Here is a 16533-nt window from a genome sequence, read left to right on the forward strand (position 1 = left end):
CTCACACGTGGACTTTTGGTTTGTCAGTATAGAAAATTTGTCTGTTGCCTTTGAGTGTGTGCAGATGTGTGAGTCACCGTCCTCTGATGAGTTTGATACTGATGGAGAGTCGAGCTGTTTAGAAGCTATTGATCAGAACCCCTTGTTCCTGAGCAGTCAGACACACACGTACACAAACACACACGTACACAAACACACACACAACCACAGTGCTCCTCTCCACTACTCTCTCTCTCTCTCTCTGTCTTCTGCTGCCCCTTTCTGAATCCATTTCTATATCACACACCCACTCATTCTGCGGCAGACAGACCAAACAACCAGCCATAATGAAGTGGCACTGCATCATCACAAACACTGCTGTGTATCTAAATGAGCTGGAGAGGAAGCAGGCACTGTCTCTGCTTTGTTTCCTAATTATTTAGTACCAGCAGAAGATAGGTGAGGACAGCAGGAAGAGGGTGAGAGGAGAAGGGAGAGAAGGAAAGATATAGGAAGACTGGAAGAGATGAAAGGAACAAGAGATGAAAAGTACACACACACACACACACACACATATATGTGATTCTCTCACTCTCTGTGTGTGTGTGATGCCCCCTAACCAGAGAAAGCCTTGGCTCAGCCTGTCTGGCTTTTCAGCTTCTCCCAGCTCTACAAATGCCTGGCTGCATAACCAGATGACTCACACACCAAGCTCAGAACTCGAGCCAGAGCTTAACACACACTTCCTCACGGCAAAAGCGGTCTCACACGTGCGTGCAGATACATCCTTGAATATAGAATATGTGCACAAAATAAACACATCAAATTATGCCCAGATCCAACCAGGTGTGTGCATAATCTCATCTGCACTTAGTTAATCTGCCCAGACTCTCACACAAATACTGGAGAGCTTGGTTTGTTTTACTTACATCATCACAGATCTTTTCAAAAGTATTTTATTTTTGTTTTTTTAATGCCATGACTTTCCTTCATTACTAGTAGAGTTATTCATTACCACCATTTTTGGAGAGTTTGGGTTTTTTTGTTTGTTAAACCACTTAACACTGACCTCTGAATCATTACAGCATAAAAGGAGCCTAACTAAAGGGATGAACCAGAGTTTTATTGACACATAGCAGGCTACCTGTCATAAAAGCACATCATTTAGCGTGATTTAATTTTACTTTTCTATGAAAAGAGCCAAAAATTACACACTTACTGTATCAGTGATAAAATATTACTGCCCCAAATAAGTATTCCCAAATAACTATTAGCTGTAAACTTGCCATCGTGCCAACATAAGAAAACTGGAAAGTGGAGAATAAAAGAAAAATGATCAGCCCTAAAAATCTATCTGCAGCAGATGAACAGTATCTGAAAGTTGTGTATTTAATGGGAAACATTGCCAAATCTGAGAGATGTATCTGGGCCTAGTTGACCCAACTACTACAGTATTTGATGAAGCTTCATTAGAAAAGATCTGAGTGGAAGGATGACTATCAAGAAGCTGATCTTAAAGAAGGGAATCAGGAATAAGAGGTTAGGGTGTTTCAAATTACACAAGAGCTAGGCTGAAAATCCATGGCAACAGATCTTATGGAGTGACAACTTCAGATTTTATTTTTTGTTGTCAATATGCGAGAATAATATAGGTAAAACAGCCAGGTTCTACAGCCATCTGTAAAACAAGGTGGAGGCTCTTTCACGGGTTGGGGCTGTATTTCAACCTGTAATCATGGGGATCTTATCAAAATTGATTAAATTATGGAAGCAGAGAAGTAGCATCTGCTTTTGATTCACTATGCATTATCATCTGGAAAGAGTTTGACTGGCAGCGCCTTCATTTTCAGCACGACGATGACCCCAAACACACTGCCAGTTCTTAGAAAGAAAAACATTATCAGTCATAGTCACTGACCTCCTCAGAGCCCACAGCTCAACATTATTGAAGCAGTGTGGGATCATTCAGTTCAATTGAATTTGATTTTGTTTATATAGCACCAAATCACAACAATCTTTATATTTAAAAACTACAATAATACAGAGAAAACCCCATCAATCAGATGATGCCATATGAGAAAGCACCAGGTGAAAGTGGGAAGGAAAAACTCTCTTTTAACAGGATGAAAAGGGAGGAAGGCAGGGCAAAGAATAATAATAATAGTTCATGTTTAAATGCAAAGAGGTATATCATCTTGATATAGAACAAAAGTAGAAAGAAGAAAAGAAGAGCTTTGAATTTATTTCAAGAAACCTGGTGAACTATTCCTGAAGACAACAAGAAGAAATGATAAGAAACTTTGCTTAAAAGAGTTCAAGCTCCATGTATGTTTGCACATGGTTCAATAAATAACTGCAGCTATTCCCAGTCTCCTAACAAAATATAAAGAAATGAGGGATGACTGAAGACATTTGCTCACTACTGTTTAGTGTTTGGAGGTTGGAGTTGGAGTACGACCAAGACTAGTAGTAGTATATAGTTGACTTAGTTGTGTTTTGAGCAAAGCTATAGATATTTAAACAACATATGTAAAAGATAAAAAAGAGCTCAGCTGCCTCTTGCATTTGCTTTTGCTTTACCAGCATCCTGCAGTTATTTATTCACACCAGTGCGCAAACACATGTACACAAGTTTACTGACCAAACAGTTTCCTTGGTAGAAAACACACAGCTTGTTTGTCTGTTGAAGAACTTTTTGTGTGTACTTAGTGCCCAGAATGTAAAGTGCTTTAATTATGTGCATCCTTTACTTCAGTGGAAACACCTGCCAGCATTTGGATACCCAGTACTTTAAGTGTTTACTCACCATTGTTGGCCTTGTCCACATTGAATACACACACATAAATAAAATCTGTTATTTGATCAGTATAGTTGATGAATATATTTTTTTTAATCAGAAAAGTTGTTTTTATTAGATTTATTGGTGAGTTGTTTTGTACTTGCTTGCAGATTCCTGTCAGACCTGAGGGTATAAAAGCTTTGTGTTACAGGTTTTTTTTGCTTTGTTGTTTTGCTTGTTTTTGTTGTTGGCTGCTTGGACATTGGCAGTATCTGTTCTCTAATAGGTCTTTATTTCTTTACCCAAAACAAACGTGCACCTGTCCTGAGTCGGCTCCGTGTCTTAGTGTGCATTGTGCCTTCATCCTGCAGTCTTTTCTTTCTCAAACTTGTGGCCTCGTGACTTGCAACAGCAGCAACAGATTCAGCAGCATATGGGTGGATGTTGCCGACGGAACACAATTTTTCACTCAGTAGCATATTTGAGATGCTGTATTCACATTTTGAAACGTATGCCCCAAAGAGCAATGCGGTTCCTCTGAAAAGCCGACAGTTAGTGCGCCATGACAGGGAGCGATGTCTTTAAGTGGGATGAAAGTGGTAAAAGCAAATAGCCAACACTGCCAAACCTGAAGTGGATGATGATGTTTTCTTTCCATCTTGTTTCCACACTGTGCCAGGCAAGTCTGGGCACAAAAATGCCAGAACCGTTCTTGGCACATCCCCGGTGCTTTTATTGCAGTGAACAGTGAAATAGCCTTTTTTGTATTTATTAGGGAGACAGAAGGTCACTGCAGGGTATAATTGCCAGTTGTGTATGTTTGACATTAGTCGTAGAGTATAAGGGTTATACATGACTGTTTTCTCAACAATCATGCATGGCAGTGACGTTGTGCTGGCTAAATTCTACAGGATGCTCACAGTTACTGCGTTAAGAAGGTGTAACACAGATGATACATCACGGCATTAGAGAAATGACATTTGATGCTCAACGTGACTCAAGTATGGACATAATTGTGCCACAGGCATAAAAAGTTTTAAAATCACAAACACTGTTAGGATGCGTTATCTGTCTTTGTACATATTATTTTAGAATCCATGAATTAGATGTTGAGATTTTTTCAGTGGTAATGCCTGATCCTGGTGGTGGTAGGAGAGGAAAAGTCAGAAGATCACCAAACATTATGTTCAAAATGTCACTGTAATCCATTCAGTACTTAGACATACAGTATTTAAGTCTAGATTAAAACTGTAGACTGATGGACAAAGTGCTAACAGTTCTGAAGGCAGAAGATGAAATATTTTGAGAGGCTGTTCACTGTATTAAAAGTGGGTGTAGCTTGACCTACCCTTGAGCCAGCTCTTCTTTATATTTTGCTTCTATATTTTCTTCTTTTTGTCAGCCTTCCTTCCATTAAGACCATTTTAAAATAAGTAGATGGATCAGCTAAGGCACCAGATGCAGTTCTTGGGTCCCGTGTCAGATCTTTGCTGGCTATTTTCCTGTACCCTGAGGACATGACTTTCAGATACTAATACAGATATCTGTTGTAGAAAGACCACTTTTTCTTTTGTCCTTCACTTGTCTAGTTTCCAAAGATTTTTTAAGGACATACTGCACACATTTCTGACATGTACCAAGTTTTTGGCTAATGGTTGTTTGGGAATCACTTTGTTGGTACAAAACTTCAAATTTATGCCCGACAGAAAAATTAAGGTTTTAAGTAGTTTATTATGTGTAGGTTCTTCCATTGTGTTAGGTCCTTTTTTATGTTTGCAGTAAGTAGTTTGTGGTTCAGATCATCCACCAGTTGGAACTTGGATTTGGATGGATTGATCCCCAGTTCCTTCAATCCGCATATCAAAGTATCCTTAGGGAAAATACTGAACCCCAAGTTGCCCTGGCTCCTTTAGAGAATGAACTTGTGTGCGTGAACTGGGTGAATGAAAGTGTTTTGAGTCCTCAACTTAAGTAGAAAGGTGATATATAAGTAGTATAGTCTATTTACCATTATCATTTATTAAGTGGCTTAACAACAAAACAAAAAAATAAAAACAATTCAATCAATCATAAATATTTAATCTCTGTAATATTTTAGATATTTATAATTGAGCTATTTGTATATATACAAGAGCTATTTGTTATGTTTTGTAACTTTGTAATATATTGTATTATTATTTAATTGAGTTCATTCTGTCACTGCTCTTATTGGAGCAACTGTAACCACATAATTTCCCTTTGGATTATTAAAGTATTCTGATTCTGAAAAAACAAACAAACAGATTTCTGTGAAAGTGGTCAGACACATGGACTGGAAATGAGTGAAAAAGCAGCCAAAAAGAAACAATGAAAGACTTTCAGAAAGCCTGGAGAATTATTGCTCAAGTGTCCTTTAAAATGACAAGAAAGTCTGGCAATTTGAAGGCAAAACATAAAGTTCGCACAGTTCTATAGTTTAACATATGTCCACTTGCACCTCCAGTCTCGTAGTAATAATACATTTTATTTGCATAGACCCATTAAGAAGCACTATATTCAAACAGTGTATTTATACAGAAAGCCAGTTGTAAGAGTCCTCTGTCTCTCTTACACACACACACACACACACACACACACACACACACACACACACACACACACACACACACACACACAAAGATTTAAAATGTGACATATGAAAGATGTTAACCAGAGGATCAAAGAATATCAAAGACATCACATGTAATGAAATCACATAAAAAGTGTCTCAAAAATTGATTTAGAGGTTTACTAATTCTGCACATTTTATTTCCTCAGGTAGGTCATTCCAAAGTTGAGAGGCCCTAAAAACAGAAGCACAATCACTTTTAGATTTTATTCTTGACTATGATTTAGCCAAAAGGGCCCCATGTGAGGATCTAAGGCTTGAAGTTAGCTCATACAGGGTCAACATTTCATCCAAGTAGCTTGGGGCCAGATTGCAACATCATTAAAAAGTGATGATTAAAATCTTAAAATCAATTCTAAATCGTACAGGGAGCCAATGGAAAAAAGCCAGGAATTGAGTGATGTGATTGCTGTCTGCTAATACCAGTAAGAAGCTGTGCTGCTGAATTCTGAACCAGCTGCAGGCAAGAGAGTAACTTTTCATTCATGCCAGACAGGAGAGAGTTGCAGTAGAGAAAATAAATATGTGGATGGCTTTCTCCAGGTCTCGGTGTGAAAGTTTTATTTGTTTTCCACTAGACATACTTCTAATTTCTAGGAAGCAAGACTGAACAGCTTTATACATGTGTGATTCAAACCTAAGAACAAAATCAATTTGAACTTCGTTTCTGCAACAGGCTCTACTTTAGTTCAATAAAGAGAAATGGAAGAACTCACTTGGAAGAACTGAACATTGTTTATTGAGAAATTATTATATCTGGTAGTTAGACTCTGATGACCCATCATGGCAGAATGGAGTCCCAGCGGCGATTTAGGACAGGACTCCCCGGAGTCTAGATGCTGGTGGTGGTGAAGAAGAAGACTGAGGCTTGGATACATCTCTGAGGTGTCTGTGAGTTGGAGATGGGCAGGAGGTGGGTTGCACGAATGAGTTTGAAAGGGAAAATGATGGAGATCACAGATGTAAATCACATAAAGCAGAGGTTGATTGGCTCAAAGAGGGCAGGAAAGAAGATGATTGGACTAGAGTAATGATGACAGCATTGAGACTGACAGCGTGGGAAAGTGGGAGTGATTTAAAGAATGGAAAAGCAACCTGACACCCAGAAAAACAGCCAGATGAGTGATTACAGATCTTCCTTACTGAACTTATGCCCAAGCTTCATTAGAGAGAACTCGAAGAGAGCTTTCAGTGATTTTAAGACAGTTTTCTGAGATTGAATATAGCTGTTTTATGGCGTTAGGTTGAAGGTGCAGCCCCACAGCAAAAGATTATCCTCAGGACTTTCTGCCAAAAAGGAAACCCTTTCACCACAGAGTTTAAATGGTAATAACTTCAATCCAAAACCATGGACTCGAGTCCCAACCAGACTTTACCCTAATGATCTGCCAAATAGGAAAAAATAAGTGTAAATGTAAAAAGGTTTGTGTTGAACATAGTTTAACCAGCAGTCTTCTGAGTGATAGTCCCGTGTTTCAGACATCCACCAAGCCCGGCTCTTAATGTGGACTGCGTTAGGTGCTTTTTGTGTACTTGCAGTCAGTTATGTGGTTCAGGTGGTAGAATGAATGTGTATGGATTGGTCCTCTGCTCATCCAGCCCGCATGCCAATCAAGTATCCTTAGGCAAGAGACTTAACCCCAAGTTGCCCTCAATAGATCCTTTAGAGCAGTGGTTCTTAACCTTGTTGGAGGTACCGAACCCCACCTGTTTCATATGCGCATTCACTGAACCCCTCTTTAGTGAAAAATAAAATATGATGTTTTTCAAATTCAAGACATAGATATGTTTTTTACTCTGCACAAAATGAGCCATGCATGTCATGGTGGAGGCTCTGCCGAACCCCTAGGGTTTGATCGAACCCAGGTCAAGAACCACTGCTTTAGAGTATGACTGTGTGAATGTTGCTCTTTACACCACCTGACTTCTTAAAGTGTTTCTACCAAAACGCCTAACATGTTATTGTGCGAGAACGTTCTGGTGAATTCATGGGAAACACTGAACTAACCTTTGCGCTTCAGCTGATGCTTTTTTCACTTCATGCATGAACATATACAGCAGTGTGTGGTGCTTGATTAGGTTCAGACTTGCATAAATGAGAAAGGTGGTGCCCAATTAGGTAGAGGGGGATAGAGAGTCACTAATAACAGTTCTGCAGTGAGAATCAAAGGAACATTTTTTGCATATATACAAGTAAAGCAATGCATTCTCTAAATTTGCCTCTTCTCTTCTGTCCACTAACAACATTTGTGTGCTTACTTTCCCTTTGACAGAATGCGGGAACGGGGTCCTTGCATTTGTGGAGTAGGTGTGTGGAGTCTGCTGCTATCTCTTTGTCTGGCCTCCCTCACACATGCACACAGAAGCCACACAGGTAGGTAGCTGTATACCTATATGTCCGCTTGTATACTGTATATTCACCTGTCGGTGGGTCATTGTCTGTTTACAACATCCACAATATTGGCTCTATTGTAGATTACCTCTGCAGCCAATTTCTTTTCACATATTGTAAAGTTATAGTGAATACACCGCGTGCTACCCGAGGGAACACCGAGGTCGGATTCACAATGAAATACGAGACCACCGAGGCAGATTGCCAGGAAGAACACACAAAACTTCTTTAATAAAAGAAAGGGGGGTACAAGTAATCCAACAAGAAAGGTCTTCCCAGTTCAGAGGCGTTCGCGTGCTCGCAGTCCCATCAGGGTGGGTGACTCTCAAAAATGCCTGGGGGTTACAGCACAGACAGTGAGAAGTGAGCTTTTGTGGATTAGAAATCCCTGGTTGTGTGATATCCTTCCCGTGTGATTCAAGTGGCTGAGTCACTACCGTGATTGAGCCCAAAGGCCTCGTACTACTTTTCAGTTCATTTCTCATGTGAAGGTTGGGTACTCGCCTCCCTGGTTCACAAAGATCACATGTGTGTGACACTGAAAATCCCATACCTCTAGGCAACAAAGATTTAAGGCGGAACACGTTATAGCTGCTACCTGCTTGAATAAGAGCTTTTTATGTTCCTGAGGTCATGCTGTTCAGTTACATGCACATACAGGCAGGAATGTGAATTCATTCTGTGTCGTTGTGAAGCTTTTACAGTTAAGATTTTTATTAGGGGTATGTCAGAGTGCTGGACTTACAGGCTTTATTGGCTGTAGGCTTGCAGTGAAGGTCATTATAATGTAAGCTGTTCTTAATCACTTTTAATTCTCAAGCAGCATAAGTAAGTTTGAAAGGCTGGTGCCTCTCAATCCAAGTCAGTTCAGTACAAGTCTGTTTTATTTATGTAGCACTAACTTACAACAACAGCCACCTCAAGGCATTTTATATCATAAGGTAAAGACCCGACAATATGACCCTACAAATGTGTAAGCACTTGGTGACAGTGCGAAGAAACCTCTGGAATCTGCTGTGGTTGGATGACCGGATCAGGGGAGGTAGACAGGACAAAAGACACCCTGTGGAAGCCAAAGTAAATAGTAACTAATTATTAAATGGATAATGAGTGAAAAAGATGGGAACCCCCCAGGAGCCCCTGCCCAAGTGTTGTTCAGTGTAACTAAGGAAGGACTCTGGGCCACCGGATCTAGACTTATCTATATGATTTCTGAAAAAGGAAAGTTTTAAGCCTAATCCTAAAAGCAGAAAGGCTGTCTGTCTCCCGAGCTAAAGGATCTGCTTTTAAATATTCCAGGAACCACAAGTATTACCCAGAAAAATCCATTTCAAGATTTGTGGGGCAGATTTGGATGTAACTAATAAAATGAAAAAAACAAGCAAAAACCTTACCCAACCAAACTCAATAATTGAAAATGACAAAATCACCTAAGGATAAAAGCAGGAAGTGATTTTAGTGTCGCGTGTTCGGTTTGACTTCATATAATATGCTGTGATGGCTTGAAAATGTTACGCTGTGCCTTCGGCTTTCATGTTGTGATAAGTGTTGTGCACCAGCTGCCCTTCATCTGAACTGGCTGTCGTTGTCATTTTTGGTGCTGCGTATCTAACGTGAGTGACGTGAAGGATATTTATATTGCAGCCAGTGTATTTATGTCTTAACATCTGCCTCGTGCAGATGTTCCATTAAGGGACGACTGAAAGGGAGAATGATTGATGAGTCTGAATCTTTTCTTTAATCTGGCATCTTAGGTGGACGTGCGCCCCTCCTTTGGCCTTCCTTGTACAAACTGAAAATTTCTCATAATGTTATCGCTTCTAGGAGACAAGAAGGGTTTTTTTTGTGAGATTGTGTGTGTGTGTAGTAAATGTGTGTCCTTGTTGAAATGTGAGTACCTATATCCATGGCTTTGCGTGTGTGTTTTGTGGCTGTTTGTGTGTAAGATTGACTCTCCTGTTCTCTGGCTGCCAGGCATCATCTCCTCTCAAAGAGACATTTTTGACAAGGCAAGGGCAAACATTTTCATAAATGGAAGGATCGCGAAAAGACATTGAGAGGGGACGGAGACACCTTCTCACTGTGGTGCTTCACCAGGCTTTCAGCGAAGTGCTGAGGTCTGCACAAAGCTACGAGAAAAACAGCGAGTGAGGCAGATAAATAGAAAAGTCACAAGATGAGGAAAAGTTTAGAATTTGCACTTTTGTGTTTTTCTTTTGTCACATTTTGCTCTGAAACGGTGGCAGCAAAGGCGGCGTTTGTCTGCCCGTGTGCATTGTGACCGTTCTTCTGTTAATGGGTAATTGATTGTAAAGTAGGTTGTGATCAGTGAGTTACAGCATTATCCAGTTGCAGGGTGTCTGAGTGAGGAAAAACAGACGAGTAATCAGATAATTACTGAATACAATCCTTTAGGTCACCTCAAGGTTGTCGCTCTCACTAATTCAAAACACACCCGCTGTCTCTTTCTCTTTCGCACATGTATTCACTGAGGTACACACACACACACACACACACACACACACACACACACACTCACACACACACTCACACACACACACACACACACACACACACACACACACTCACACACACGGGCATGTAAAGTAAATTTGATTACAATGTTGGGAGTCACTAAAGCTATTCGGTTTTGCTTTCATTATAAGAGTACCCCAGTGAGCGGCTGTGGTCACTGCCATTACAGCTCCCCGTTCTCTCTTTAAACGTTCAAGTCAAATCAATTCGTGGCTGCCGGTTTAATTTCTGAAGCAATGATTTACATTTTTTTGGACAATCTCTACAGTGAGAATTTGGGATAATCAAAAGCTAATGTAGATTCATGCTGACTATGTAAAGTGTTGTCAGCACAGACTATTTATAATTGGGCGATGTAGCTACTATGACATCACCAATTGATTTGGGCCATTTTGAAGCTTTGACTTGAATATTGGCTATTGCCATTTTTTTTCTGTAAATACGGTAGTTCAGATTCAGAGTTCGAGCACGCTGCACAGTCATACTGGGTCTATCAGTCACCAGATGGCTGCCCCTCCCTGAACAGGTTTCTTTAGAAGGGAGTTTTTCCTTCCCTGTGTCACCAATTGCTTGGTTGCATGGGGCGTTTTCTCTTTATTACTGTGGGTCTTTACTTTTTAATATAGGGGGCCTTGTGGTGACTTTGGTTGTGATTTTGCACTATATAAATAAAACTGAATTGAATTGAACCAAGACAAAATAATTTGCCAAGAGTGATGTAGAGTTGTAGTTTTATCTGTGCAAAATAGCAGCACAAATATTTTATTTAACTGCCTGAAAAAACACCAAAGGCTGCAGTTAATTAATGCATGGAAACCAGGAGAAATGATACATTGGAGGCTAACGTGAATCATCCATAAAACTGTACAGCAAACGAGTGTATCCGTCAAATGCATAGGCACATTGAAATTACATTACATTTAAAGATATGTGTTGAGTAAACACGAGCGATGAAGGCTTCAGGAAAATGCTGAACATACTGGACAAATGGTACGTTAAACTCTTGGGCAGGTATGTTTCTAAAGTGCACCGTGAGTGAAACCTGGTTATCGAGTACTTTATTCATATCCATCATGCAGGTACAGTGAAAGGAGTAAAAAAACTGTGATTTATTTATTCAGTTTTTTTTAGCTTCTATTTTTTATTGTTCTTTCTGAAAATTGTCTGAATTTAGGTAATGATTGACCTATTTTAAAGCGGTTATATGTTCAAAACAGCGGTCCGTTTACCTGAGAGACAAAGCAAGGAGCTCGGTTTGTGTGCTTCGATCAGCGGTTCTCTTGTTGCAAGAAGTGAATCCGATTCAAGTTAACAGTGAGTGGATTCCACCTTACCTAACACCAGCCAGCCATGATGGCAATACATCAAATGTCTCCCGGCTAGGTTTTACTTCAGCCAGCATTAACACGTTTGTGTGAATATGTGTGCATGCGCATTCTTGAATTCATTTCACAAGGCATGTGGAGACAAGACAGGAACAGCAACCTCAGGAGAAGAGCTGATGGAACTGAGAAGTGGTTGAAGAAGTCTCAGGATATAAGTGTGTGTCTGCAGGAGAGTGTGTGTGTGTGTGTGTCTTTGTAGTTTCTGTTCTTTTTTGTATCTCTCAAGCCAGAGTAGAAAAATAGAAAATGATGCCTTTTCTATGCCATTAGTGCCTCTCCATCTGTTAAACCACCAATCCTTCTGTTTATTCTGCCTTATTCGCACATTTTATTATACCGAAATGTGTAACACCTAGACCACAGAACGCTTACACTTAGTAGACTATAGATCTCCTACAATGAAGAGATCTTATTTGCAGTCTAGGCCTTGGTTAAATGACTCAGTGGTTCTGCCGATAGTCTTGAAGAAACAGCTTGGCTTGGACTTTGAAGTAAAGCGGAACAGCGATTATGCTGATCACTTCACCACACACTGTCGAGTCATTGATTCTCAGTCTATAGGCTGCAATCTCTATACATCGTCACTCATTAGAGACTACTAAGAACTTAAGTTACTCTGAAAGGCATTGTGACTGCCAAGACAGGAAAATACAGATGTAAGGAGAAAGACATAGAAGGCGAAGTCACATGTGCTAAACTACTCTCGCACATGCTCAGAGGGACATGTGCATTCAGTCAGGCACGCCGACAGACCCTCTGTAAATCCACATGGAAGGACACACACAAATAAAAAACCCACGTGCACACACATCTATATGCATACATGGCCAAGGAGGCTCTCTAATGTGATGTGCAGAGACAGGCTGTCTGCCCTCCTTAGTGGCTGCTCCACAGTAAAGCTGCACTCCATGCTTGGTCTACAACACGGTTCCATATGGCTTGTGAAAAATTCAAGCTGAAAATTACAAATGTGAAATTTTTCATGCTGACAAACATCCCAGCACTTCCTTCCACTTTTAAATCACAGGTCACGAGTTAAAGAATTCATGCATGAGAGAGAAAGAGACCAAATGAATGAAATCAGTAATTACTGACAGTGAGACAGATGATCAGAAGAACATTATACTGTCACTTATTATACTTTTAATGTGGCATGCTCTGCTCATACTGGGAAAGAATATTTCCTTCTTTTAAAATCTTCTTCTTCCTAAATGTTTTAAATTAAGCATGTGGCCCAGACTGTGCATTTTCGTGCAGCCGCACAGTTGTGCAGCGGTTAGCAATGTTACCTCCCAGCCAGAAGGTTCCTGGTTCAGCACCTCTGTGTGGAGTGTGCATGTTCTCACTCTCCCTGCGTGGGTTTCCTCTGGGTACTCTGGTTTCTTCCCACAGTCCAAAGACCTGCATGTTAGGTTAATAGGTGATTGTAAATTGGCCACGGATGTGAGGTAGATAAAGTGCTTGGAAATGTGCAGAATAAAAAGCGCTGCATGACTGTGTGGTTAAAAAGTGCTTTGAGCAGTCAGTAGGACCAGACAGCGCTAGATAAACGTGAGCACGGTGCTTTGCACATCGTTTCATCTCTGATGAGAATAATAATAAACTCAGCACATTCTAAATCTCTTTGAAATCCAATAAATAAATGCAAATGTAGCAGACGCTTTCCGTCCCTTTCCCTCTGTAAATACAACTTTATTGAAATTGAGACGTGCTGACCCAGGGCAATTAAAAATGATCATTGAACAATAAACACACGAGAATAATAAATATAATAAACACCAGAATCTTCCTTCACTAACTGTGACACAACTCTACAGCATGAGAGCAACAACAAAGCCAAGCCTTTCGTCTACAGTTATAAGCTAAAATAACAGTGGGGGTGGAATACGTATGTGTACGAGGCACCATAGAGGGATCACACTGTCAGGAACTTGGCTGGATCCTACTTTCCATCTTTAAAGCCCTCTTACTCCATCATCCACACCTGCTTCACCTGTTGAATGAATATCATTTTTGTTGGGAAATGAAACAAAAGATTGCACATTGCTTGAAACTGAGGTTGTGCATGTGTGTGTTCCCATATAATTACATTGCAACATCTGACTGATGACAGACGTGGAGTCATCGGTGGTGGCGAGTGGCAGACAGGGAGAAAATCACTTTTAATTACCCATTTTAAATATCACTGTCTCACAAATAGCTGCTGACATTAACATCACTCAGTGCGGTAATCATAAAATGATTATTTTATGAGCAGGAAGCTGCATAGCAATGAATACTGTTTGTTAGAGCAGTATTTATGATTTCACACAATTATTAAGTTTCAGTTACATCGTATTTTGTCACTCTGGTTTCCACTGAACACCGACTGTCCTGCTGCCTCACAGCGAGAGAGACACATGTTATTTATGATCTGCCCATTTGTTCGGCAGTATGGGTTTTACGTAGCCTCTGGCTAGTTTTTCTTTTTCTCCCTCGCTCTATATCAGCGGTTACAGTTGACAAATTTCATAACTGAATAACTGAATTAGCATATACTCTCCTTCACCAATCACTGTGTCCTTGGTAATGCGCGTATTGTTTTAAGCCATTAACGTGCCAGGAGTGTATCTGATGATTGGGTACAGGCCTTCTAGACTTTTGGAGTTTGTCACAGGATCATCTTCTGTACTTATTCCTGCTCAAACAAGATTCCACCGATATTCTGGAGAAATGTGTTTCTAATGTCTGTCAGGCAGGCTGCCTGTTTGCTGAAATATTGAACAAGAAGATCACAAAGCAATCAAAATGGTTTTTCTACTGGAGGACAGTGTGTTTATAGCTGGGGTTTTTTTCTTTTTTTTTTTTACCAAGTGTAGCAAATGAATATCTATAAAAGCAGAAAGGTGATGCCAGACAGCAAGATGAACTCTGCTTAGAGGCAGCGTGATTCATGGCCTCTGCCTAAAGAACCAGAGTAGCACATAAACAAAAATGGATTGTGAGGCTGTGATTGTGTTACTAAGGACTAGCACCATGCTCTTTATAGTGTATGTATATATGAAAATATTCTGTCTGGTAACTGAAACCCTTCCAGAGGCTTGTTAAAGGACATATATAGAGAAAACTAAATGTTTTTAGGCATGTAGACATGGTTAAGAAGAGTCACTGGAGTTCAAACAAAGCATCAGAATGGGGACAAAAAGTGGTTTAAGGGACTGGATGTGGACATTTGACGTCCTCTGATATCACTTTTACTTCAGACAGCGCGTATATATAACTGATGGTCTCCTCTATCAAGCACGAGTTGCGTGGAAATATTTTTGTGTTTTCACGTTCTAATTCGCGTTATCTCGCTACCTTTTATTCATCTAAATAACCTGCCATTTCACTTTGTCAGCACTTTCTCTCTAACTACATGTGTGGCCATTTTAGGCTAAGGCCACAATGACTATTTTACTTCAGACAGGTTATCTGATGGTCTCTATGACGGCTGCGTGAAACTTGTTGTTTCTTCTAATTCTTCTAGCTTCTAATTCCTTTGCATCAGCACTTTCTCTCTAACTACATTCATCAGGACAGCTCATCATCTTTCCACCCCTTCCCTCACTAGTCTCTCATCCCATCTCACACTACCAAATGAAAGGGAAACCCTGGTGTGTCTGAGGCTGGCTGGCAGCAAAGCCAGAGGTGGAAAGAAGAGAAGAGAGAGAGACTGTGAGAGAGAGACGTAAAGGCAAAGAAAAGGAAAAAGAAAAGAAAGGAAGGGGAGTAAAAGCGCAGCCTGCTCTGACTGTAAATGCTATATGAAAACAGGAGAGTTTAAGCGTTAAGAGATGATTAGACTTTGTGGAATGAGCAAAGTTGGGCAATTAATAAAATACAACCGAAGTTTCAAGTCTGTGTTATGCACCTAGGAAACCGTGAGAATAGAGAGGCAGTTATTGCATTTGTAGCCAGGATAGACGAATGTCACCGAGCAGTGACTAAGTTTGTGGTAAAAGGCTTGCACCCATTTGCCACAGCAGATGCCCCCGATTTTCGGTAAGTGAATGTGTTTAATTGTAGGCAGGGACATTACTGGATATTCTTGTGTAATTGCTACTGAATAATTTATGTTATACTTTGTTATTGCTACAGAAGAATATTTATTTTATTATTTTACATTTACAATTTTTTTTCCTGGGGACCCTGTGACACCCCATTGAAGAGCCGTAGGCTGGATCTCTTAAGATCTCACTGTTGGGTTTGTAAGGCCATGTTACTCCTAAATTTCTATCTTGTTCAAAGAGAAGATATAAAACAAAGTTCTAAGCTAATCGACCTTAGTGTTCTCCTTTTTAAAAAAGAATCGATAAAGAATCGAATCGTTAAACAGAATCGAAAATGGAATCGGAATCATGAAAATCTTATCAATACCCATCCCTAGCTATTGACAATAATGGTTAATTCATTTCGTGACTACTCCGTAGTTATCTACTTCAGGAAAAGTTTGTTCCAATTCAACTTTTTATTACAAATGTATATATTTCGATTAAATGAAATTAAGCCAATGTCTAAACACGCAGAATATCGCACCAAATTGCAACAACAGTTTTTTCAAGGTGCTTTATATTGTAAGGTAAAGACTCTACAATACTACAGAGAAAACAAAGAAAAGCCAAGAAACGACCGCATCCAACAAGATCATCGCCGTAGGGTGTGATGTGAAGTTTTTTGTTTGTTATGGCAACGAGTGACCGGTGCGACCCACCTGTGACAAAGTACGCTTATGGCCGAGAAGCGGGAAGGAGAACTCCCTTTTAAACAGGAAGATATAAAACAAAGTTCTAAGCTC

General features: G+C 40.0%; 1 protein-coding gene across 1 annotated transcript in view; it reads left to right on the forward strand.

The window, feature by feature from the left end:
• The window catches only part of LOC102301975 (chemokine-like protein TAFA-2), a 93478-nt gene that overhangs the window by 39330 nt on the left and 37615 nt on the right, over positions 1-16533 (forward strand). Inside the window, exon 2 of the mRNA XM_005914704.2 lies at positions 7679-7779. Within this exon, the coding sequence (XP_005914766.1) occupies positions 7680-7779 (100 nt within the window). The 5' untranslated portion in view covers position 7679. The remainder of the gene's footprint in view (positions 1-7678; positions 7780-16533) is intronic.

Source organism: Haplochromis burtoni, unplaced genomic scaffold (assembly GCF_018398535.1).
Source record: "Haplochromis burtoni strain Fernald_Lab_line unplaced genomic scaffold, NCSU_Asbu1 Contig_9, whole genome shotgun sequence".
NCBI lineage: Eukaryota > Metazoa > Chordata > Actinopteri > Cichliformes > Cichlidae > Haplochromis > Haplochromis burtoni.